The sequence below is a fragment of the Antechinus flavipes genome, chromosome 4, assembly GCF_016432865.1.
Source record: "Antechinus flavipes isolate AdamAnt ecotype Samford, QLD, Australia chromosome 4, AdamAnt_v2, whole genome shotgun sequence".
Taxonomy (NCBI): Eukaryota; Metazoa; Chordata; class Mammalia; order Dasyuromorphia; family Dasyuridae; genus Antechinus; species Antechinus flavipes.
The window spans coordinates 375,109,775-375,134,979 of record NC_067401.1 but is presented as its reverse complement, the minus strand read 5'-3'; the positions used below and the strand labels follow the sequence as shown (position 1 = coordinate 375,134,979).

Sequence of the window (25,205 nt, the reverse complement as noted above, 5' to 3'; positions counted from 1 at the left end):
GGAAAAACGTAAGAAAAAATAAGCAAACCACAACAAAGGAGAACATTCTATGCTTCAATCCACCTCAGTACACTTGTTGGCTTTTCTAAATCGTCATTCTTCTTTGTAGCAAGTTGCCTGGCCCCTCTTACTGAATAAAATTCCCATACCTGGATTTTTGTGATATATTCTCTCCTGGATCTTCTAGACTTATTTCCAAGTCTCCTTTAGCAGATCGCTACCTAAGTGCCCACCACTACTGGACACGGCATATCCTCAGGGTTCTATGATGCCCCTTTCTCTTCTCTCTATTCTTAATGATCTTAGCACAGATTCTACAGATTTCACTGTACTTCTATGTAAATGAATCTCACATTTAAATATCTGATCCTTATCATTCCCCTAATCAACAATCTATTATCATCAAGTACATGGTGGGCACATATGCCTACATGCACATCCAGAGACAATCTCCACTTCAACCTATCCAAAACAACTCATTACCTTTCTCTCTGAACTCATCCTTCCTTTTCAATGATTTATTGGGGCGATGGGAGAGCAGTCACCCAGATCTGCAGCCCTATTATCAGGTGCTCACTCCACACACCTTAGTCAGTGGCCTGTGTCATTTCCCCTTCCAAATATCCTCTGCACCTTCCTAGTAGCTGCACTCACAGAGGCACCATCCTAGCTCAGATCCCCCTTAAGTAGTGCAAGAGCCTCCTAGAAGATCTCCCTGAATGCAGCTTATCCTCTCCCTCATCTTATATCCAGTTCCCAGCTTAAGATTCCACTCCTAAAGCACAGCCCCAATTTTGTCATTTCTCTCCTTCAGAAACTTCCGTGGTTCCCTATTTCTCCAAGGATAAAAATTCAGTATTTGGCCTCTGAAGCCCTTCACACTGATTCTAACCAATCTTTCCAGGGAGATCACACCAAAGTTGCACCTCATCAACCGACATTCCAAACTGGCACTGCTCACTGCTTCCTATCACTAAAGCTTTCTCTTTGGCAGGAGTTCCCTCAAGCCTGGAATACTCTTCCTCTTTACCTCTGCTTCTTAGAATCCTTAGCTCCTTTCAAGGCTCAAGTCAAGAGCAACCTTCTACAAGAAAGATAATCTTTTTTGATTATCCCAGTTGTTAGAGCTTCTCTCCCCCTCCAAAAAAACAAATTACTGTGTATTTTGTATATATTTTCTTTACTTATCCAAGTATGTGTTCTAGTCCCAGAGTAGAATGTAAACTCCTAGAAAGTGACTTTCATTTTAATCTTTAAAACCTCAGTATCTAAGACTGTATCCAGGGCATAATAGGCGTTTAACAAATGTTTAAAACTTGATTATTTTTAGGACAGGTAAAGGCTAAATGACAACTTTAAATTAGTGATGTTGTAGGGAATTCTTGCTGAGATCTGAAGCTGTAACAGGTGATCTCTGTTATCCATTCCAACTCTTTATCTATCTAGCATGTCATTTTACAAGTACTTTAAATTAGTAAATACTTATTAATAAGTCACTCTCTTTTTGCAGCATCTCAGAAACTGAGAGATTTATGTGTACAGGTCACCCAGCAAATCCTAAATGGCTTCTAAAAAACATTTTCATGGGACTTTCAGTTATCTTGATGATGATCCATTCGAGATAGGGAACAAATTCAAACCGTGAACTAAAAGTTGGTCTGCCTATTGGATTCTCCTAGCCTGGTTGTTCATAGGCTGTTAGGGAAATACAATATGATTTTTCCTTGAGGGAAAAACACATATCAAGTAGACAGAAGACATGGAAGCTCAGAGAGAAGATGAGTGAAAAACTGAAGCAGCAGAAGCCAAAATGGATTCCAAGAGGCCCAGAGAGTGACAGAAAATGGGTTTCTCAAAGACATTCTGACCACAATCTCCTCCTTGCTAGTTTACAGCTTTCCTGTGTCAGCAGCCATGCCATAAAACACAAGGTTCTCAGTTATCCCATACAAAGGGAGACCTCAATCCCACTGACTATTTAATAAAATGGAAATAAAAACTACTCATGAGAAAGAATAATTGAAAAACGTTCTTGTTGGTACAACTGGGCTTACTGTGGTCCAGATCTCAGAAAATAACTTGTCCAAAGGAGGCTCTTGGTTTGTGTCACAGAATTATTAATGTCTGTATGACCTTGGACAAATAACTTTATTCTCTTTACAGTATTTCTCATACTGGGCATTTATACCAAAGATATTAATGACAAAAAAAGGGCCTACACATAAAATATTCACAGCAATACTCTGTAACAGTAGAAAAATTAGAAACACAATGGATAACTGGGAAAAAGACAAAAATTAGAAACAAAATGGGTACCTAAGAAAAAGACAAACTGAAATATATAAATGTAATGGAATATTATTGTGTGTCATAAACAGAAATAATAGCAATCCTAAGAAACAAGCTACATAAGCCTTGTGGAATCAGAGTAATCATAGGATCATAGATTTACAGCTGGAAAGGAACACTGGAGATCATGTCGTTTTACAGAAGAGGCTCCCGTGGTCCAGAGAAGTGAGTGATGTGCCCAATGTCATAAATATGCCCAGGTCTTCTGACTCCAACTCGAGGGCTCTCTCCCCTGTACCAAGTAAACATAGCTTAAAAAGTAGAATCTTTGTGTTCTACACCATGACTACAATCATGAAAGCAATAAGACTAGTAGAAGTCAGGAACATTCATAAAATAGGATGAAAACTATAGGACTGATCGTAAACTATATCTCCTCTTCTCAGTAAAGATAGGAACTATTGATGCATTACTTAGTTTTACTTAGTTTTTCTTTGCTTCAACAAATTCAACAGGGGAAAGAGGTATTTAAAATGTTAATGACTACTGTGTAAAAGCAAAAAGCAATAAAAACTTTTTTTTTTTAAAAAGCAAGATCCAAAACCAGCAACATTTTCAATGAAGCATATTATAATTATCAGGCAATATACTGTACTGAATATAATAATAAAGTGACAAGACCAATCTTTCTGCTTAAGGAAAATTATTTAAACCTTAAATGCCTAAAACTGAGTCACAATCTCTACATCTGAATAGAAATTCAGTTCAGTCATATTGCTTTCCTAACAATGAGGACTAAAGAAATAAGGATTTGGGATTTTTTTTTTTTTTGAGAGAACAAGCTAATTTTGGAACATGAGGAAATTGCTGCCTAAGGAGAGTACTGGTTTTGGCTGGTCATTACAGAATATGAGAATACTGAGTTGCCAGAAGGAGAGGCACCAAAAAGCCTAAGAGGTGAAGAGACAAAGGAAACCCTCCCCTCTCTAAAGTTGGCCATAGCCCTCAGTCTGCCCTCTGGTCTTTCTCCTCTCCCCAGAAACCAAGAGTCACAGTCCAGGTCCTTATCCTTTCCCCTATTCCACAAGGACCGTTGTGGTAGCAAAAAAAAAAAAAAAAAAAAAAAAAAAAAAGGTGATATATGTGGGGGTTATCATATGCCTTTCATTAGTGTGAACAAAAGATGCTTAATCTTAACATATGGTTATACCTCCCAGGTATATATGGTAACACTTCCCCTGACACCTCTCAATATTTCTCTACCTACCTGCTAATGCCTGAAGTTATGAAAATTTTTCATACTAAAAAACAAAAAAAAAGGTTTAAAAATAACATATTTATCAATGGAACAATCAAAGGATAAAAGCTGGGGACGGGTTACCTATGTGCTGCAGTGGATAGAGCACCAGCCCTAAACAATTCTGCCAAACAAATATAGGTCAGCTCAGCCCAATAAGCACAGAACAGATTTCTAGTTTTCAATGGCAAAGGATTCAAGAAAAGGATGGGTGGGTTGTCAGAAAGATGAGAAGGATAAAAAAATTTGATCAACTTCAACATTCTAAGGTATTCAACAACTAAGGTATGCCATATTTATCTCAACTGTGCACACAAAAAAAATTGGGGGGCAGATTGTTATCTTAGCTCTAAGTGCTCAACTATATAACAAATGGGGGTGCTCATTGCATTTTGGGTTCTCTTTTAAGTAAATATTGGTTTTTAAAAATAAGAATCTTAGTTTAGCCTGATAATCACTCATCTGGAAAGTAAGATTCTATGTTATTCTATCGAATGAGATAGTATTTGTAGTATAATTCATATGTACCATATAGATTCATGCCAGGGTTGCAATGTATAAAATTTGAAGGGGAAAAATAATTTTGATTAAGGCTCTTGTTGAAAGCTATTTACCTTTGGGATTCTCTACTTTCAAAGGATAAAAGCTGGGGACGGGTTACCTATGTGCTGCAGTGGATAGAGCACCAGCCCTAAAGTCAGGGTTCAAATCTGGCCTCAGATACTTGGCACTTCCAAACTGTGTGACCTTGGGCAAGTCACTTAACCCCAATTGTCTCAGCAAAAAAAAAACAAACAAAAAAAGCCAAAGGATGAAAGCTGGTTTTTAAAAAAACTTTTCTAATAATAGTTTATATCTATTTTTAACTATTACTAATAATGTCAATAACTGATTTGTCTATCAAAAATCAGTCAGTCCAAAGCAATCCCAACAGATTTTGAATAGAAAATGATATCTGCATCCAGAGAAAGAACTAAGGAGATTGAATGTAAATCAACACATGTTAGGTTCTTTATCTTTCCCATGGTTTTTCTCTTTTGCTCTGATTTTTCTCTCCCAACATGATTCATAAAGTAATGTATATTTAAAATAAATAAATTTGCTAGATTAAAAAAATAGTCAGTGCTTATTTTGTGCCAGGAGATGTGTTCTGGGGACACAAAGAAAGATAAAAATGCTGTCAATGCTCACAGAACTCACATTCAAATAAGGGAGAGAAAATAAATCTTCATATACATTACATAAACAAGAGCAAATAGAAGGCAATCTCAGAAGGAAGGCACTAGCATCAAAGAGTACTACTAGGAAAAGTCTTCTGCAGAAGGTGGGATTTTTGAGCTAAGTGTAAAAGGAACTCCAAGAAAATGGAGATGAGGGGACAGAGAATTACAAGTTCAGCCAACAGCCTGTGAACGGGCATGAGAGCTGTGCCAGGGCCCAGCACAGCTGAATCATAGGGTGCATGCAGAGTAGTCAAATATCAGTACAAATAAATAATATATACAAACATAATAAAATTACAAAAGTAGGAAAGGACCAGATTCTAAGGAACTTTAAATGCCAAATAGCTTTAAATGTAATTCTAAAGGTAACAGGAAATCAAATAAGAAGGGACATAATCAGATTTGGGTTTAGGAGAGTTTTGAGACAAGGAGATCAACCAGGAATCTACTGCTCTTGTCCACATAAAAGGTGGAGATGGGTCTAGAATGGGGGCTGCCCATCAGATGCTGTAAAAGTCCAACCACACTGCTGGGTGTGGGAGGGGTGGCTAAGTCCCAGAGAGGAGCTCAAGATGCAGAAGAGCAGATGAAGTCAGTCACTGGGAGGACAGCTTCCACAGTGACAGGGAAGTTAGGAAGAGCAGAGGATGTAAGGGAATGGATGGTGAGCTCTATTTTAGACATGTCGAATTTAAGAAATCTATAATATATCAGCTTCAAGAGATGTCCAAAGGGTAGTTATGATCTTCTGCATAGCGATAACTGAATGGATGAGATCACCAAGAAAAACAGTCTAGAGGGAAAACAGAAGGGGGTCCAGGACAAAGCCTTGGGGACATAACTTATATAAAGATCCATAAAAGAGACTAAAAAGGAATGGCCAAACAGGTAGGAAAACCAGAAGTGAATCTACAAAGGAAAGAGAGTATCAAAAGCTACATATAGATGCTTGTGAAAAGTCCATTAGTTTTGACAATTAAAAGATCATTAGTAACTTTGAAGAGCAAGTTGCATATGAATGATGGAGTTAGAAGCCAAAGTGAAAGTTCGGAAGAGAAGATGTAGAAGTACAAAGTACAGATAGCTTTCTAAAGGAGTTTAGTTGGGAAATGGAAAAAATCTGGATGATGGCTAGCAGTGATTGTCAGCTGAAAAAAGTTTTTAAGTTTGGACTGTGGGGGGGAGGAAGGGAAGGAGAAAGAGAGAGAGAGAGAGAGAGAGAGAGAGAGAGAGAGAGAGCGAGCAGTGCACAACCACAAAGGAGTTTTTGTGGAGAGATAAATTGAAGATTAGAAGAAAAGTGGAGTTGATAGTAGGGAAAATCTACTGGAGAAGATGAGGAGGGATGCAATGAAGAGAGTATATTGATCTCATCATCATAAAAAGAAAGAAGAAGGATTTGTAGGAGAAGATCTGAGTGATATGAAATGAAGAGGAAATTCTTGGGAAATATTCATTTTATTTTACTGTAATTTTAAGATGAACAGGTATATTCTAAGTACAACTCTCAAATTATCTTTAAAAAAGGGGGAGGGAAGACTAGATTAAAATGTAAATTAATCTATAATTTAAAAGAGGAAATAAAAAGAACCACTTTAAACATTGATTTTCAAGATACAGTCTTAAGTCCTCCAACTGGTCCAAAGTGCAGTAGAATATTAATATTTATTATGTGAAAATGCCTGTGCTTTAAAATTAAAACTATATTCAACTTTACCACTTTGGTTGCAAAACAGTTATATTATCGTACTATTAATATATCACCAAAATTAATGTTTGGTGATTTTTAAATAATGACAAGTTGTAATATAATAAAGTTTTCTTATACTGACAATAAAGACAATTGGCCATGTGGTTTTCAGCTTTTTAAAGCAGGAGAAGAATTCCTGGACTAAAAGAATAGCTTAAAGGTTAAAGATATTGTCAAAGTTATTTAGTTATTACATAAGATTTAGATTAAAACTGCTTTGGATAAGGAGAGTTTCATCTTTTTCCAGTATCTAATACAGTGTCCTATAGATCATAGGCACTTTGAAAAGTTTGTAGAACTGAAATGAAATGAAGATCTGAAGTAGTATGGTTTCTTGCTTTTGATTAACTGTAAAACAAATTTATTTATCAGCAAATTACAAAAAATTTAATACAGCAGCCAAATAAACAAAGGCTACCAAGTATGATTTGTGACTAAAATTTTTAAACTCCTTTGGCCACCAAGCTGAAGGTAAAACAAATGGAAAAGTAGCTTCCTGAAAGCTACTCTCCTTCCTGGGTTTTTTGTCTATTTACATCTCTGGTTCTTCTATTACCTATAATAGTAGGGATGTTTAAATTGGGCACTAATATAGTACCCAACAAAAAAAAAATGGCCTGAATGAAATTCACCACTTAACAAAACTTTTTTTATTATCAGACCCTGTGTGTGAGCTTCCTTCCAACAGTCAGTACTATAGTTTCAACTCTCATCTTAACAAGGGTCTCTCTGACTTGTTTTTTTCGCCTCTTCCCTCCCCAATCCACCCACCACACAATTACCAAAGAGATATTCCTTAAACAGTGGTCTAACCATGTCATCCCTTGTTCAAAAAATGCTCAAAAAGCTCCAATGCTTTGTTCTTGTCTGTAGGATAAAATACAAACTCCTATTTGCACCTGAAAACCTTTCACCATCTGCTATCAGTCAAGCTTTCAAGACTAGACATTACTTTGTTCATGAACTCTAAAGTCCAAAGTAGCCTATTAATGTACTGTGCATATGATATTCCATCCTCCCTCTCTGTGACTGTACTCTGATATCTCTACATCTTAGAATCAATCCCTAACTCCCTTCAAAGCTTAGCTCACTTGCTGCCTCCTGTCATGGTTCAATTATTTCACTGTGTTCAACTCTTTGTGACCCCAGGGATTTGTCCATGCGATTTTTTTGGCAAAGATGTTGGGTTGCCATGTCCTTCTCTGGTGTGTCCCCATTTCAAAGATGAAGAACTAAGGCAAACAAGGTTTAAATGCCTTGCCTAAGGTCACACAACTAGTTTTGAGACCACATTTGAACTCAGGTCTTTCTCACTACAGGCCTGGTACTCACCACCTAGCTGCTCCATTCCCCTTCCTACCTGGGGTCTTTCCTGAACCTCCCAGCTTCCAGGGCCACACAGCCATTCCAAAATGATTTTGTACTTACTTTGTACACGTTATGTTCATTTAAGATGGTACTTGTTATTTTCCCTGACAAAGGTCAGGGGCTGTTTTATTTGTCTTATCTTCAAGACCTGACATAGTATTTACTTTGTCTATTAATTAATAATTTTAAAGAAACAGCACACTAATCTGTAATCAATATAGCTTCTTTCTCCTGGTGATTTACAAAGACATATTATCTAAAAGAAATTCCATTTAATTTCTCTACTTGCCAGAAAAACTATCTGTCTTTACCTCAGACTGACAAATCTGGTTTAAATAATTTTTTTTCTTTTTCTGACTAGCTAGGTTGCCTTAAGACAGAAAGAATGAGAGAGCATGCATGAATTTTCAAGGCAAGTTGTATGTACCAAGCTCTATGTACTCAAGTCTAACTATCCCACTACTAAGTAATAAGCCTTCTTAAAAATACATCAATTTAGAGAAATTAAAATATTACCTCATAGACATTACATTAATTCATGTAAATCCTTTTCACTCAAATGACAATTAAAAGTAATCATAAATTGAGAAAGTAGTGACTTTTGAATTTTTTCACTTCCCCTCTCTCCTCAGCCTTTATTATTTTAAATTTACTTGAACTTCTTAAAAATGCTTTTTCTTAAATGGGAATATAATACTTTTTTTTTTCAGGCAATTGGGGTTGTTACCCAGCTAGGAAGTATTAAGTGTTAAGTATCTGAAGTTGTATTTGAACTCAGGTCCTCCTGACCTCAGGGCTGATGCTCTATCCACTGCACCACCTCGCTGTCCCAGATATTATACTCTTTAAAACAAGTCATACTCAAGATACTACTAAGTCATAGACCTAGTTAAGAGATATTTTCTTAAAGCGTGTAGTATAAATCAATCAAATACTCAAAGTGGCTTTGAAATATGTATTTTTCATTAATTTACTACATACGATGTGACTTCATGTACTATATGGGAGCAGCTACAGGAGTAAACATTTATGTCCCAAATTCACAAAGGTAAATGGACAGAAAAATCAAGAATCACTTCAGGATGCCAAGGTATGTGGAGGCCCATTATAAAGAAGTCATTATTTTGGTTCTTTAACAAAGATAAACATGCAGCCATAGCAATTTTAAATTGGTTCCAAATACTATATGATTTTAAACTACATTAAAAATAATGTACCAACATACACAAAAAAGCATTGAATTTGGGATCAGAGGTCCTGGGTTCAAGTCCTTCGGCTCTGACACCCATATGACCCTGGACAAATTAGCAAAATTCTCTAAGCATCAATCTCTTTAGCTATAAAATAAAGAGGCATGATGAAATGAGTTTCTAAGCCTCTTCCAGCTCTAAATATTAAGATTTGATGAATTCATCCTTAAAAGAGGAAAACTAGAGACACAATCTCTTACCCATATTGTAAAGAAAAAAATTTTCTAACATTTTATTCATAACTTAAACAAGCGCTATAGGAAATCAGAGAAATACAAGGAACACATGAGCAGAAAAATGTTTTACCAAAAGGAAAAAAAAAAACAGTATTTTTTTAAAGAAGCTGGATGTAGAAAGTATATTACTTCATTATCACACAGATCAGATTAGTTTCACTTTTTGAAGGGCAGGAGGCATCCAAAGTATTTGAATCTCATGGGTAGCATGTGTCTGGGATCTACAGCTTGGATACTAATACATGAGTTTCTTCTCTTCTACCTTAATTAATAGTCAACTCTTTATACCAGAATCAGAAAGAAAAAGAGGTATTTGTACAATCCATAAGCACCTCCAGTCATCTTCTTAGAGACTATACTCTTTATTTGCTCCCAGTTCTTTCAGTCGATTGAATCCAATATTAAGTGCTCATGAAGCACAAACATCGAAGAAGGGCTGCACTGGTAACTTCAGGATGTCAAGATAAAGATACCCATGACAAGGGGAACCCTCTGTGGTGAACTTATGGAAGATAGCTACCACCAGGCAGAGTCTGACACAGCTGAAAATGACTGTACAGCAACTAATCTTGGGGTACAGTGAGGATTTAATCAGTGTATCCTGCCCAGAAGTTGCAAGAAAAAGAAAAAAGAGAGAAAGCAGTTTTCTTCCTCCTAATTTCAGTCACCATTATAGCTCAGGGAATTCAAAGCTGAGACAAACATGCCCATCGGTTTTACAGTGGGCAGTGACAGCGGATGGCAACCTGTATCACTTAAGGAAACAGATACACCAGTGAAATCACAGATCCAGTTGAGTATTTCCATATATGCAAAACATAGAGCTGGGCTCCAAACAAAAAAAGCTTCTACTCTCAAAGAACTTACATCCTTATTGTGGAAGACTTGAACATGCTTATACAACTTGGATTAAAGGAACACATCAAATATATGAAGAACCTTTTCCCCTTCCTTGAGCACAGCAATAACCACAGTCAGAGCAGGGATGTTGTCCATGTCATCGCACCTGACCTCTCCCAAGTAGGACGCCTCAGGTACAAGCCCACCTCTGCACATCGGCTTGCATGACCTTGGGAAAGACCTAACCTAAACCTCAGTTTCTTTATCTTTTAAAATGAAAAATAATATTTGCACAGAATGAGTATGTAACAGGGCTATCGTGAGAAAAATACTTTGCAAACTTTACCAGTCAATTCTTTTAAAACTTTATTTACTAAATGCATAAAATCTAAATATAGACAAGTTAAAAATATTTACAGATTCTTTTGCAAGGCACAATCTTTATATAATTTTCCTCTAGACATTTACAGAGTGAGCTCAGATGGTATGCATGATCTTTTTCAATACTTAAAAAAATTCTCAATTTCATCAGCTTGAGTATCACCTAGGAAGGGACTGCAATTCCTCTATAGTGTAATCAAGTTTTTTTTTTTTTTTCTTGAGAAGTGACAAAAAACAAAAATTAAGGAAAAATCCCCATAGCAACTAAAGGCCATCCTTCTGGTGATAAATAGCTCTGAACTGAGGCTTTCTTGGACAACAGGGATTACCAGGACCTGATCATACTCTGTCAGAGCCTAGGCTCTACAGGCACAGCCTCAACACCATGACCAACTTGATGTTGTGACTCTCAAGGGGAGGTTTTACAAAACAAGTTACTGGAAGATCAAGATAAGCAAGCTTACCATGAATCAGAGAAAAAAAAAATCTACATCTGGCTAGTACAAGAAAAGTAAAAAGCAGAGTCTAGGCCTAACTGCTTCTACAGTAGTGTAGGGCAAAGAGAGCAGCTCACAAAAAGGGGGAGACAGCGCATCTCTGCACTCAAGAAGCTGTACAGTGAGGATTTGATTTAACCAATGTATCCTGTCCAAAGGAGGAGAAAAAAAAAAAGCAAAGAGAATATACTTTCCTTCCTCCTAATTTCAGTCACTATTAATGCTCTGAGAATTCAAAGCTGAAGCAAACATGCTTTTGTTTTACAGAATCATTCACTTACCTAATCCTTACCCATGAGATACTTTTAGGTATGTGAGAAATGCATATGAGTTAGAATCCAGTTTATACAGTTGAACATTTCATTTATACTTTTAAAAATTCATTATGGTGAAATAAATACCTCATGTTTTACAAAAGCATCTCTTAAAATTTCAAATGGCAAAAATAAAATGGATTTGGAAAAAGATGCTGTTTAATAATAAAGTATAATGCACCTGTACAACTTGCTTAAATGTTATTTTCCTAAGGAAAGCTGAAAACTTATACTTAATGTTTACATATTGAACATTTGGTCCAGCTACTTAAGAGTAAAATTTTTTCTATCATCCACTAAAAGTAAAAGCATCTAAGCAGACAAATGAGTTCACTAAAATTGATTTTTCTTAAAACTTGAATGGTAAGGTTTTTTAAACTTATGTTTCCACACTGATTTCATTTTCCCATTTAATATCTAGTGTTATTCTGACATCTTTAGAGACCTTTAACAAAAAGAGCAACTATTCTCTTTCGAATGGAATTGTACATCTACTATATCTAGAAGCCCTAAAGAAACATCATTCCATTCAGGAAACTTATGCATAAGTAGTAAGAAAAGGAAAGAAACAACTTTCCACCTCACAGCAAATTTCATTAACCTCCTGAAATGAATGGGAGAAAATAAAGATATAATTCCCAGGGATAAAAATTTAATATTTAAGATCTTTTTTAGGTAGACAACCTTTCCAATCAATACCTGATTAAATATATTTCTTTGAATCCAACTGGGGCTTTCAATAAAACTATACCTTTGTGAGATTTTTTTTTCTGCTGCAATAAAGTCTCTAACTGAGCTACTCAAAGAGCAAGGATTTTTATTACCAGAAAAAACAATTTAAAATGCAAACCATATACTTTATAAAAAGTTCCATATTTAAATAAATCAAACTGATCAAGTTGTCAAAAGCAACAGTACAACGTACAGCAGATGCTTCATAGAAACTAAAATATGCACATCATGCCAAGACTATTTTCCAAGCAGGTGGCAAAAGAAACCACCTCGATCTGCCATCAGCAGGGAGAGACATCCCCAAGAAAATATGCTTAAAATACACTGGCAGCCAAGCTGTGGTCAAAGAATGATCAACATTCACCTCCACTACTCTCCATAAGAGTTTCAAGGTCAATACTGAATTAATTTTGTCATCCGTACCATCATGCCAGTCCTTCCACCATATACACACACAGACATACAGATACACACACAAGCTAAGAAGATTGCAGCAACTTCATTGTGTTTAAGAACAGTGAATCTCAAGATCCATAACTATAGTTAGGTGAACTTATTTTCAACAAGCAGTATGAAGCATTGTGAACAGAGGATTAAAACCAGCAATTCCATGGAGCATACCTGGGAAAGCTCAAGCTATTCCAGGCAAAGCCAATTCTAATACTGCAGGGCAACTTGGCAAGAATTCAGCACCACCGGTCAGAGCTTCACTTTTCTAACACCAGCTTTACTGCCACTATCTCCCATAAAAAGCACTGGAAGCTCACCTAGGATCTCCAAAGAGTATGGGCATCTTGTTAAGGCATATGATAAGGAATCACCAGATTAAAACTATCCCAGGACCTTCAGCTCTTGCAAGTGTCTTTGCTGGAAAGTGAAAAAGTTTCATCTGGGACAAGACAAATGCTCTGATATAGCAAGAGTCTGCTCAGACTTCATAAAGATTGAATGTTGTCAATCCTTTTTCTTGTAAATATGGATAAAATCTGCAGATACAGCCTGGGCAAGAAAGAGGAAGATAAACAGTGTAAAAGGGAAATTGTGGTACTATTCTATTCTACATAGTACCCATCCTCTTGCCACTCTCAAGCTATGAGCATACAAAAAATTATTGATTACACCTTTGATTTGACCCCTACAAGTCTCTTTCAGCTCAAAATTTTAAGAATCTAAAACATGAAAATCCACTAAGAACAAAAGTAAAAACCTCTGAATTTTAAAAATATGATCCAGATAAATAAACATTTAGGAAGGAAAGGAAGTTAAGGAAGTTAAGGAAGTTAAGGAAGGAAGGAAGGAAGGAAGGAAGGAAGGAAGGAAGGAAGGAAGGAAGGAAGGAAGGAAGGAAGGAAGGAAGGAAAGAAGGAAGGAAGGAAAGACGGACATATAATATAGAATTTTGAGAGTCAAGGTATAACAGTTCTGGGAACATACAGACATTCAAAAACAGAAAATAGGATACTGCTTTTCACTTATTCCTACAAAAGTCCAATTCAAAGTAAAGTGGCCCTTTTCCAAAACCCTGTGAAAAGTAGAAATGGAATTTTGTACTGTGCATAAAAATTGATCTCTAGCACGAGTTTATGTGACAAACTGTTAACTATTTGTATTAAACTTCCTAAAAAGACTTAATATAGTATAAACCAGTTTAGGGGGAAAAATGCAAACACAAGGACTAAGACACATTTTAATAATAGTTTGTGACAACTATTGGCACATTAAATTATTATACTTCCTAAAATAAATTTTTAGGGGCAGCTAGATGGTACAGTGGATAGAGCACCATTCCTGAAGTCAGGAGGACCTGAATTCAAATCTGGCCTCAGACACTTAATACTGCCTAGCTGTGTGACCCTGAGCAAGTCATTTAACCTCAACTGCCTCAACAAAAACAAAAACAAAACAACCACACTACACCTAGGTGTTATTACTGTTTGACCTGTGCTAAACTTTTTAATCTTTTACAATGGGTTATAAGCTTAAATCTTAAATTTGGTAGGCCCTGTGCCTTATATTGCAAACCACTCTATTTTTGTTGGCTTAATTTCTGAAGGCCAATTTTGATAAATAACATTTAATCATATTATGTATTATGTTTTCTTTTTCCACATAATTATTTATCTACACATATACATGTTTAAGATGATTTTCACCACAGCTGCAGTCCTGAACTCCAACAAATGCTTAGCTTCCTAAAATAAAATGCAATTCCAATTGTCAAAATTTCTTCAGAGTTTTCAATTATTCTATTTATTTTAAACTGTATTACATAAACATAAAATCATCTAGAAGCCCGTGTACTTTGTTGCCAACTTAGGTATTTCATTAAAAGTTACTCTCATCAGCCAATAATCAATAAGGATATTTGCACTCTTACCTGTATAACCTGCACACCAACCCCAGGAAGCCACCATGGCTAAAAGCCACTTGTACATGATCCCTTCGATATACCAGAATTGCTTCCTGTCTAACATTCGGAGAGGCTGAAGAATTATGATGTAGAAGACGTAGGATGGAATGGCGACCAAATTATTCATGACCATGAAGAGGAACCTCAGGACAGCTTTCACAAAGGTCACACATACCCATGGAACTTCTTCCAAAGACAAAGCCATTCTCACACACAAGTCTGAAGCCTCTTCCTGCAGAGAAATGAATAAACACTTAGGTGACTGTCCTGTCCGTAAGAGTATAGAACCTACCAGGTGGAATATCTACCAGATCTCCAAGGGAAATTGGGGGGAGGGGGACGGAAAGAGGTTTCTCGCAAGGTCAAGGAGCTGCTGAGATTCAGTGCCATAATATATTTAGCACATGTGAATGCAAACTCCAAACACAAATAACTAACCTCCCCACCCCTACTCATTCTTATTACAGCCTTTGACTTTACCAAATAATTATAAAAGCCCACAAGTTTCCTAGCATCTCCCACCTTTCCGGTACACGCACGATCGAGACGCCCCCGCAATCCCGGCCTCCACGGCACCGTCTAAGTGGGCACAAGTCCCCGTCCGCCCCCAAGCACCCTGACGTCCCCCGGAGAGGACGGTTAATAGGTTCGCTCTCCAAGACAAGAGAGGGCCGACGGAGGGAGGGGGAAGCAGGGACAGGGACAGGATGGGCAAGGACAGAAAGGTGGCCAGGGGGAGAGTGCGGGGCAAAGGAGAGGCTAGAGTTATTTTATAGCAGAGTAAGGGGGTGGGGATGGAGGGGAGCTAAGAGGGAGGAGCAAGGCAATGAAAGGAGGGTGAAGGAACGATGTGAGGAGGGGAGGGGTGCAGGACAAGGGGGCCGAGCCCCTCACTCACCTTCTGCAGCCCCGAGGACGGGCAGCCGAGGGCTGGAGAGAGAGGTGGAAGAAGCGTAGGAGGTGGAGGAGAAGGCGGAGGAGGGGCTGGGGTCTGGGGGGCCGAGAGCCGGCTGCTGGGGGCCCGATGCTGCGGGACGGCGGCGGCGGCGGTCCCCGGAGGAGGAGTCGGGGTCATGGACTCGGCAGCGGCCGAACCGGCCCCGGCTGCGGCGGCGGCCTCTCACTCCCCTTCCAGTTGCCTGCGGAGAGATGGAGGCCAGTGGGACAGAGAGCAGACCTGTCACCGGGGCGGGGTCCCATTCAAGCCGGGGGCGGGTAAGGGCTGCGGGAAAGCGAGCAGACACCCCCGGGGCCGCCGCCCCCCCCCGCCCCAGGGCCTAAGGAGCCCGGGGTCCCTCCTCCGCGGCCCCCCCCCGTGACCCGCGGCGGCGGCGGCAGCAGCGGCTCTGGCTTCCTCCCAGAGGACAACGACGAAGACCTCTCCCCCTCCCTCGCTCCCCTCCCCCCACCGCCAACGCCTCCAACCGTCCCCGCACCGGCTGCCGCCGCCTCCGAGCCTGCCCTCCCGATCCACCGGGCCGGGGCTGCTCCGCGTTCCCCAGCTCTTAATTCTTCCTCCCCTCCGCCCCGGCCCTGACCCCCTGGTACCCGCGCGGCCCCGAGGGCGGGGAAGAGCCGAGGCTATACCTCGGGCTGGCCTGGCCCCTCGCCGGGCTGCGGGGGCGAGAGGAGCCCCAAGAATTCATCGCCCGCGGCGGCTCTGGGCGACCTGTCGGGCGTGGACCCCGGCCTCGGGTCGCGCTTGGTGCCCACGGCCCGCTAGCAGCCGGGAGACGCTACGGGGGAGCGGCGGCAGAGGCGACGGCGGCAGGAGGAGGAGGAGGAGGAGGAGGAGGAGGAAGCGGCGGGAGCCGAGACTGCGGCGAGCGCCGCCCCCAGAGCGCCCTCTAATGAACAGCCGGGCCTCCGCCGCCGCCGCCGGCCACCCTGCCCGTTGCCCTCGCCTCCGCCCCGCGCACGAGCCTCCCCGAGGCCGCCGGGGGCCCCGGGCCAGGCCGGCGGCTAATTGGGAGCTGTCACGGCGCCAGGCGGGCGAGGGGCTCGCCCACGCTCTCGCGGCTGCCCTCTGGGCTGGAAGCAATGGCGAGAGTCTGGGCTGACCGCGCGCCTCCGGCGGGGAAGAAAAGGGGGCGGAAGGCCATCAACCCCCCGCAGAGTGTGACCAAACAAAGTCCGAGTGGCCAAAGCCGCCCTCTCCCCCTCCCCCCGCCCCGGGACCTTGCTCCGGGGCAGCCTGAGCGCGCTCTCGGGCCATGACGGCCACCGTGGCCTCAAGTGGGAAGTGCCTTACTCCTCGGGGAAGTAGACCCCGTTTTTCTTCCCTAGAAATTCTTTCCCCTTCCCCAAGAAATCCACAAGCCTGAATGGGACTTCTTTCAGGACTGCTGAAAGCAAGGAGCCTAGAATCATGGAATTTCCATTCAATTTCAGCACATAGCAAGGGCTTAATAAATGCTAGCCCACTAGTTAGTTGGAGAAGACCTGCAGGATCGTTTATTGGATGAACCCGGAAAATGGGAACTTTTACCCATCTCCTGGGGCCCTCGGAAGGAAACGGTAGCAGTGGTCCCTCCACCCACGCCGCTGGGCCGGAGTAGGGAGCATCACCCGCAGGCCTTTACCATGCCCAAGGCTTCAAGTTGAAGGACTGAACTGTGCTCAGGGAAATGAGACCTCCCTGGGAGGGAGCCGAGAATACTCCAGAGGGGTTCTCAAATCCCTAATCATCTCAATTTCCTCCTTTTGCGGGGCTTTTGGAGTAGGGAAAGGGAACCGGCTTTCTCTATCTATGACCTCCTGAAACAGGTTATTTTGTCCCCAGTGCCTTGTCTGGTGACCCAAAGGCAGGAAGGAAAAAAACCCATCTGCCCATTTCAAAAATGTTATAGAACGAACATGAGGCTCGGTTCCAAGGTCTGGCTCTCAACTTCCTTTGTCAGCCTCAATTTCTCTTTAGCCCAGGGTGTGCAATCTAGACACGGTATTGAGTATTACAGAGGAAAAACAAAGGACCACATGCCGAGCCTTCCTGAAGATAATGATCTGAAGGAAAACTAAAGATAAAGGCCTTGGTTGTTTTCTGTCATATTTTCCTTTTCAAGACTCACCAGTTTTTTTAAAGTGAGCACTAAGGATTATTTGTTGATTATGTACAGTAATGTCAAAACTGACAGGGACTTTATAAAGCTCAAACTCCTTCAAGGGAAGTGATTTATGTAAAATGACAGCTAATTAATGAGAGATTTGGGACTAGGGCCAAAGTCTAGAGGTCTTTCTACTTCACCACCTAAGACTATGCAATCTACCTCCTGCAGGTTCCCTTAAGTTAATTTTTGCATCCCAATGTTTTTATTCAATAAATGCTTAATAAGCCCTTGAATCTCCATTTTCGTATTCTAAACACCTCGTGATTAGAGGGGTGTCTACAACAGGACATAAAAGACACTATAAAGGAAAAGGTCATCTGGGGAATGGAGGAGATAAGTATATAAGGTAAGGCTTTAGGTGGCAACTGATTTAAACTGAGAAAGATTTCAAAAGGCTGATGTGAGAAAATGCCTTAAGGTCACAGATTAGAGCCAAGAGCTCTCAGAGATCTAATTCTTCTCATTCTGCAGGTCCAAGGAAGTTAAATGATGTAAGGGAGGGGCATATAACCCAGTTCTGTAAGAATTTGCTTACTGCATCAGACGCTTGCCTCAGCTCTTCCCCATGTTCAACCTCATCCTATCCCCAGTTTTCTTCTACAATTTTTCACTGCTTCCTCCTTTTTAAATTTATGTTTTCAATTAATAATCTATTATCTTCATCCTTCTCCTCATTGAGAAGGGGAGGGGGACCCTTGTAACAACATAATCAAGCAAAACAAATTCCCACATATGGTCATACTTCAGGACTATAACTTATTCTATACCCTGAATCTATCATGTTTGTCAAGGGACAGCATGTTTCATTATCAGTCCTCTGGGAACTATGATTAGTCACTACATTGATCAGAGTTCTTATTGTTTCAAAATTGTCTTTATAATGTTGGTGTTAGTATATATAATTTGTTCTGTACTTCTAATTGTTCATGATGGTTTTACTACTAAACCCTAAAGAGAAGACTTGTTCATCCTTTTTATTTTTCAAAGAGGATCAATGACAATTGATAGGCAGACTTGTATGAAGTACTCAACCTTATTCTCCTAGAGACATTGAAGTCCCAGGGACAGAACAAAAGTCAAGATGACCAACAATGGTCCTGGATACCTTGGTGCTTTCAATGCCTGACCAAGCACTAAGCACCCCAACAGTGCCCACTTCAGCTCAACATCTTGGGACAAATCAGCCTACCCTTTCCACGAGGGAGGGGGAGGGAAATTCACATCCTTGAGATGGATATCCCCCAATTCAGGTTTGAGGCCTGCTGTTTACCTCACACACAGCAAAGGTGCAAGTCCTCCCTGAAAACCCCATATACCTCTCCAGAGTAACAGACATAGGGGTAAAAATGATAAAATTAACATTTTCAGGTTTACCTAATCTTTACATTCATTCACAATACTACACACAAAGTACAGAGAATCAAGTCTTCAGATGTCCAAATTCGTTCTCTTGCTTCACTGAAATTCTTCTTCAGCATCTTGAGTGTCGGATGCTTACTCTAGCCCCCATGGCTCATCACAGTCCCTGACTGTAGCAAAGACTTGATGCTTGTTGACTGATTATCCTGCTTGTGGCAGACACTCCAACAGGTTCCAGGATTGGGGCTGACCCAGATTCAGTTTATCAAGATGATTAGCCGGATCTCCCTTTCCTTAGCCATTGAGTGGGCATTGCTCCTGGTAAGCTGAGGCCTGGGAAAGATCTTAATTTAGAAAGGTCCAGGTCACCCCTTGCATCCCATCTTGCTGGTCATCTTGATGCCTGTCTTCGATGGATATGGAAGAGAGTAAGGTGGATGGCTTTTTGAAACTTTGCCTCATCTAAATCCATTCATGCGCAAATCCAGATATCACCATCATGATGGCATTGGTCCTCTTCAGTAACTTACTCGGGGATCACAGGGCTAGTAATAGCTGAAGCCATACTTGAACTCAGAAACAGTGAGTCTACCGGACTTCAGAACGGCCTTCAGTGATGTGGGGAACTCCTTTTATCTAGGTAGATCTACTGAGAATCAAAGAGTGGCCTGAGGCAGAGTAATTTGCTCACATGCAAAATGCCAGGACATTTCAGAAGGAGGACTTTAATCCAGATTTTCCTGACCCCAAACACGGCTATCTTTCCATTCTGCTCTTTTGCTTCCTATGTAGTTTATACTTTTTTGATAGAAACTTTGATTAGACTCTTGAGCAATCCAAGACACGACTATACAATATGCTACACACAGCACAATGTGCTACACAATATACTGTGGGGGTCCATAGAGAAATCTTAAGAAAGCAATTCAAAATTATTTTTAGATGCTATTCCTGGTTTATAACTGATAGGTTAGAGCCCATCATCTCATAAATATAGTTTCTATTATATTGCCCTAAATGTATTTATTATATTTCACTTATTTCAGTTGAAATTTATCTGCTTTTTTACCTATTCAGCTTCATGACATCTTTCTGCAATGACTCTCATCATTTAGAACAGTACTAATTTAGCACAGGTTTCATATACTATACAAATATTTTTGCTAATCATTATAAATCTGAGGTACCACCTTTCATGCTTTTGTGGATTCCTAGAGAGCAAGGATCTGAAGTGTTCAACTATTACAGAAGCTATGTTCCTTAACTGTAAAGTCAGATAATAAATCAAATGTTGCAGACTTTCAGACATTCCTAGAGGATGAGGAATATATTTCAGACACTCATCTTGTTGCCGTACACACTAATAGTGTAACATTTTTAAAAATCCAGTCTTTATATTTATATGAAGCACAAATAGATATTCCTTTGTGTAGAAATATGACTCAAATATTGTTTTCCTTATGTCCCCAGCCACTTGAAAACAACCCAATCAGATTTAATTCTATCCATCTTGTTCACATGGGTATTGCCAATTAGGTTCCAGCCAAGGAGAGGTTCCCTTGGGCAGAAAAGTCCTTCAGGCCCCGCGCTTCCTCCTCGTGGCAATTATAAACCAGATTTCACCTACCTGTCTGAATTCAGCACTGAACTTGTAATAAGCAATTCCTCCCAGTGTTATTGTCACTATGGCAGGACTCCTGATCAATGGTTCTTTTGAGTTATTGTGACTTTTCACATGGCTTCACCACAAATACCCCACTATATTCAATCATTAGAAAACAAACAGCTTAGAAATGAATATTTCAGAATGTTTCCAAGTTGCACTCAGTTTTTTTTCCAAAGGAAAATGAATGTACCTGTGAATTATATATATGTCTAATTTTTGTACATTGTATTGCTTCCTTCAGTATCATTTCTAGTGATCATTTTATATTAAAAAATATACAAGTTTATAGCCTTCACTTTTTTTTACTAAGACTAGATAAATAATGATTGAATCTACTTTTAGCTATGTACTTCCCTTCCAAAATTCAATAAATGTTATTAAGACACATGGAAAGCTCTGGAAATAATAAGGTACAACACAAACAGTATTGTGAAGGAGTTTGAAAATCTAATGGAAGATAAATACATTATTATGTAATCCATATTCCACTCATCATAGAACTCACATGATTTCGGATCCAAATTGTAGGGACACTGTGAATGATAATGTACCCCAGCTGGCTGGTTTTCTCTATCATATCTTAAATTAAGAATTCCTAAAGTCTGTCAAATCTATTTATTCAGTTGTCCACTGTGCCAACAGAACCCAGGCTAATATTTCTTTGAAATAGCAATATTTAGTTGAAATGCAAACATATAATAATGGAAAGATCTTCACACAAAATCATGAATGAATTCACATTTCCTTTCCCTTCAGAGTATTTGGGACACAATCTCCAAGGCAGCTTGTAGTATATCAAGAAGTTTCAGCTATTGGTTCTGACAGGCCATTATGATTCAAAACCAGCTCCTTGACCCCTACCCCATATATATGATACTCATTTTCTTGTTCCATATTTCCATGTAACTTGGCTTGCTTGGCTTCCTGAATTGCTTTTACTTGGTTTATTGTAATCTCTTGTAGCCATGAATACCAGAAGAAGCTGTCATCTTCCTTTTCCTTTTCCCATGTTGTCCTTTCAATCCAATCAACCCAGTGTCCCCAAAACTCAAGTGCAAATCATTCGTCAGTAACATTTATTAATCATCTACTATGTGCAAAGCACAAAAAGTACTCTTTTGAGGGATATAACAGAAAATAGACTAATTGCAGTGAATAATCAAAAGAGAAAAAAATGTTATTTTTTCTCTAATGGCTTTCAGTGAACTAGAATATTCGAGTCAGAATCCCAGTTGGAAAAAGTCATTACTAGATCCTTGAAAATGTAAAAAAAAAATAAAATAAAATAACAATCCTAGTTAAGAACTCATTGTCTAGCAATACTTCTAGGACTACTTCTCCAATTCTCAATCATGAGGAATAGATCCCTAGAGGGTCAGTCCATTCTAGCACTTAATATCTAAAGATCTGAATTTTTCATACCATAGCTCATAACCCACTAAAGTGGTTCCAAATGACACTGAGCAGACTTATTTAGCTAATTTTAGCCAAGATATATAATAAGAAGAGTTGGTAAAATAACATTTCTCCTAAAAGTAGATTCAGTTATATATTTTGGAAATGAGGCCTTTATCAGAACCTTTGACTGTAAAAATGTTTTCCCAGTTTATTGTTTCCCTTATAATCTTGTCTTTATTAGTTTTGTTTGTACAAAAACTTTTCAATTTGATATAATCAAAATTTTCTATTTTGTAATCAGTAATGATCTCTAGTTCTTTATCTAGTGTTAATAAAACAAAACAAAAAACCCAAAATATGAAGATATAAACTTGTATGCTTTTTAATATAAAACGATCATTAAAAATGATACTAAAGGAAGCAACACAATGTACAAAATACACAAAAATTAGACACAAGTATAATCCACATATACATTCATTTTCCTTTGAAACAAAAATAGTGCAGCTCGGAAACAGTCCTTAATATTCTGTGCCTTCTAAAAGTCTCTCACAAAGTCGATGGGGAGAGTGGCTACAAACTTAAAATATAAAAATAGTGAGATTTTTGAACAGAAATATACATTGCAAAGGGGTTACTTACAATGTCTGGTTACTGGAAGTCCTGTGCTCCCTTCATAGAGTCCTCGTGGAGTTCCACAGTTTTAGTTCACTACTATGTACCTTAACTGTATATTAAATCTTCAGTCTGCCACAGACTGCCCAGTTTGACCTCACCAACTTGAGTCATTCCAGGCAGAGCCCTTGCTAGTCAATTGATAGACTTATTTAGACTTGAGTGGTTAGTGGCTGATAACTTCATTAAACTTCCTTCACATCCGAGCAAGGGTTTTTGTATTTGAATTGGAACTGCTGGAGCTTTGTCTTAATTCAAAGGAATAAAGTTATCTGCAGTTGTTCAGTTACTATAGCAGGCTACTGACAGATAGGAGCTTCAGTTTCTTTATCTGTAAATAAGAGGTCAAAGTAGATGTTTCCTAACATTCTTCCTTTTCTAAATTCCCCGATAGTATGATGACTTATTGGGGGATACAAGTATCTTAACAGTATTCCTTACCTAACATTCAACAATACAAGTATGTGTTAGGTGTTTACTATATGGCAGCCAGTTTCCTAGGTGATAACAATACAAAGACAAAAATAAAAGTCTTAGTATTCTATGCTTATGCATAGGGTTAGTTCTGCCTCTCAGTATATTTTTTATATACAAAAATGATAAATCAATTTCAAAGCTTGTTTTAAACAAGAACATTTACAGTATCAATGATGACTTGTCTTACTGATGACCTTTTAGATGACAGAGGCTATTTCTACTAGAGTAATTGATCAATTCCATAAGGTCTTTATTAACATATAATGTGTAAATCCTTGAGTTTTAGGATTGCCTTTTCAAAGAAAGGGACAATGATCCCCTCTGATTATCATACCAAGGAAAACTGCATATTACAGGTGGGGAAGATATTACTTAGCCACCTAGTCAGCCTTGCTAAAATGACCACTGCAATCATATAACCAGAAGTACCATCTTCCCTAAAATCCTACTCTGACCAGAGTGAGGGGATAACAGTGTCCTAAAGGACATATGAATGGGGAACAAGCTGGAGCTTGGATTTTACGCCTGATTGGTGATGTCTTTTTGTACAAGAAGCAGCCTAAGTTTAAAAATTGGGTGTGGCGCAGTAGAAAGAGGGCTAGATTTGAAGGCAGGAGACTAGTTCCATTTGAGGGTTATGATCTTCAAGGCTGATCACTGGGTGATGGCCTTTTGGTGTGGAGAGTGAACCGAGGTAATTAGTGAAACCATCTTTTAATATGACAGCAGTTTCAATAGCCTCTTCCATAGACAAACTGTTACCATATCTTTAGTGGGCTTTGGAATTTTGAAAAGCAAAATAACAGTTAATTGCCATTTCCTCAGGAGACTGTGAGGATACAAAAAGTTTTTAGTTGTTATCTATTTTTTTTAAAAGGAAGAAAACAAAAAACCTAGCCTGAATTTTAAACTGTCTTTTGGAAAAGACTTTTCCAATAACAGCTGGAGACACTGTGAGAAGATAAATAGGATGGAGAAAGAAAGTATTAAATGAGTAGAACCAAGAGAACATTGTGCACAGCAACAGTAAGAGTATACAATGATCAATTCTGATGAACATGGCTCTTTTCAACAGCGAGGTGATTCAGGCCAGTTCCAATGGTCTTATGATGAAGAGAACCATCTGCATCCAGGGAGAAGATTGTAGGAAATGAGGGTGGATCACAACATAGTATTTTCACTTTTTGTTGTTTGCTAGCATATTGTTTTCTTTTCTTTTCTTTTTTTTTGCCTTTTTGATCTGATTTTTCTTGTGCAGCAAGATAATTGTATAAATATATATAGAAGAATTGCACGTTGTTTAACTATATTGGATTACTTGCTGTCGAGGGAAGGAGTGAGAAGGAAGGAAGAAGAAAAAAATTGTAACAAGATTTTGCAAGGGTGAATGTTGAAGACTTGTTTATTCATGTTTTGAAAATAAAAAGCTTTAATTTTAAAAAAGAAAAAATGTATTTATTCCTCAATAGATCTGTTTAATCCTTGTTACAAATAAATATGGAAAATAAATTCTTTAGCTGCAACTCTGAAAGTTAAGTTGGTCTCTGAGCTAAAAGTGAGGGGAAATTGAGCAATAGATATTGCCAAAGATGAATTTATTTGGCTATGAGCTTTCTCATAGCTAAAACATTAAAAATAATTATTTCCATTGTGTGTTGTTGTCTATATTATTAACATAACATGTAGCAGGTAGCTTTTGTATTTGTGTCCAGGAGATTAGTGTAAAAGATAAGAAAGAAGAAGAGACAGAGAGCGAGAATATGAAAAAGTTTGAGAGAGGGAAAGAGGCAGGGAGAGAGAAGAGGAGAAAAAAAGAAAAGAGAGAAGAGAGAGGATGTGAGAGAGGAAAGGAGAGAAAAACTATTTATTTTAGGTAAACAGGTTTCTTTAGGTTGTTATTGGGGTATAATGAGTAATGAATAAGGAAATAAATCAA

At 39.0% G+C, this 25,205-nt stretch overlaps 1 protein-coding gene across 3 annotated transcripts in view; it reads right to left on the bottom strand.

Annotated features, from left to right (window-relative positions):
• Nucleotides 1-23,248, bottom strand: part of LPGAT1 (lysophosphatidylglycerol acyltransferase 1) — an 87,701-nt gene extending 64,453 nt beyond the window's left edge. Inside the window, exons 1-3 of one of the 3 annotated variants that reach the window (XM_051998435.1) lie at nucleotides 22,760-23,247; nucleotides 15,486-15,726; nucleotides 14,555-14,819 (exon numbers count right to left, since the gene is read on the bottom strand). In XM_051998435.1, the coding sequence (XP_051854395.1) occupies nucleotides 14,555-14,819; nucleotides 15,486-15,662 (442 nt within the window). In that variant the 5' untranslated portion in view covers nucleotides 15,663-15,726; nucleotides 22,760-23,247. Of the gene's footprint in view, nucleotides 1-14,554; nucleotides 14,820-15,485; nucleotides 15,727-16,174; nucleotides 16,328-22,759 lie in introns of those variants that run through there. The other 2 variants (XM_051998434.1, XM_051998436.1) reach the window with 2 other exon arrangements.
• Nucleotides 23,249-25,205: the final 1,957 nt, after the last annotated feature.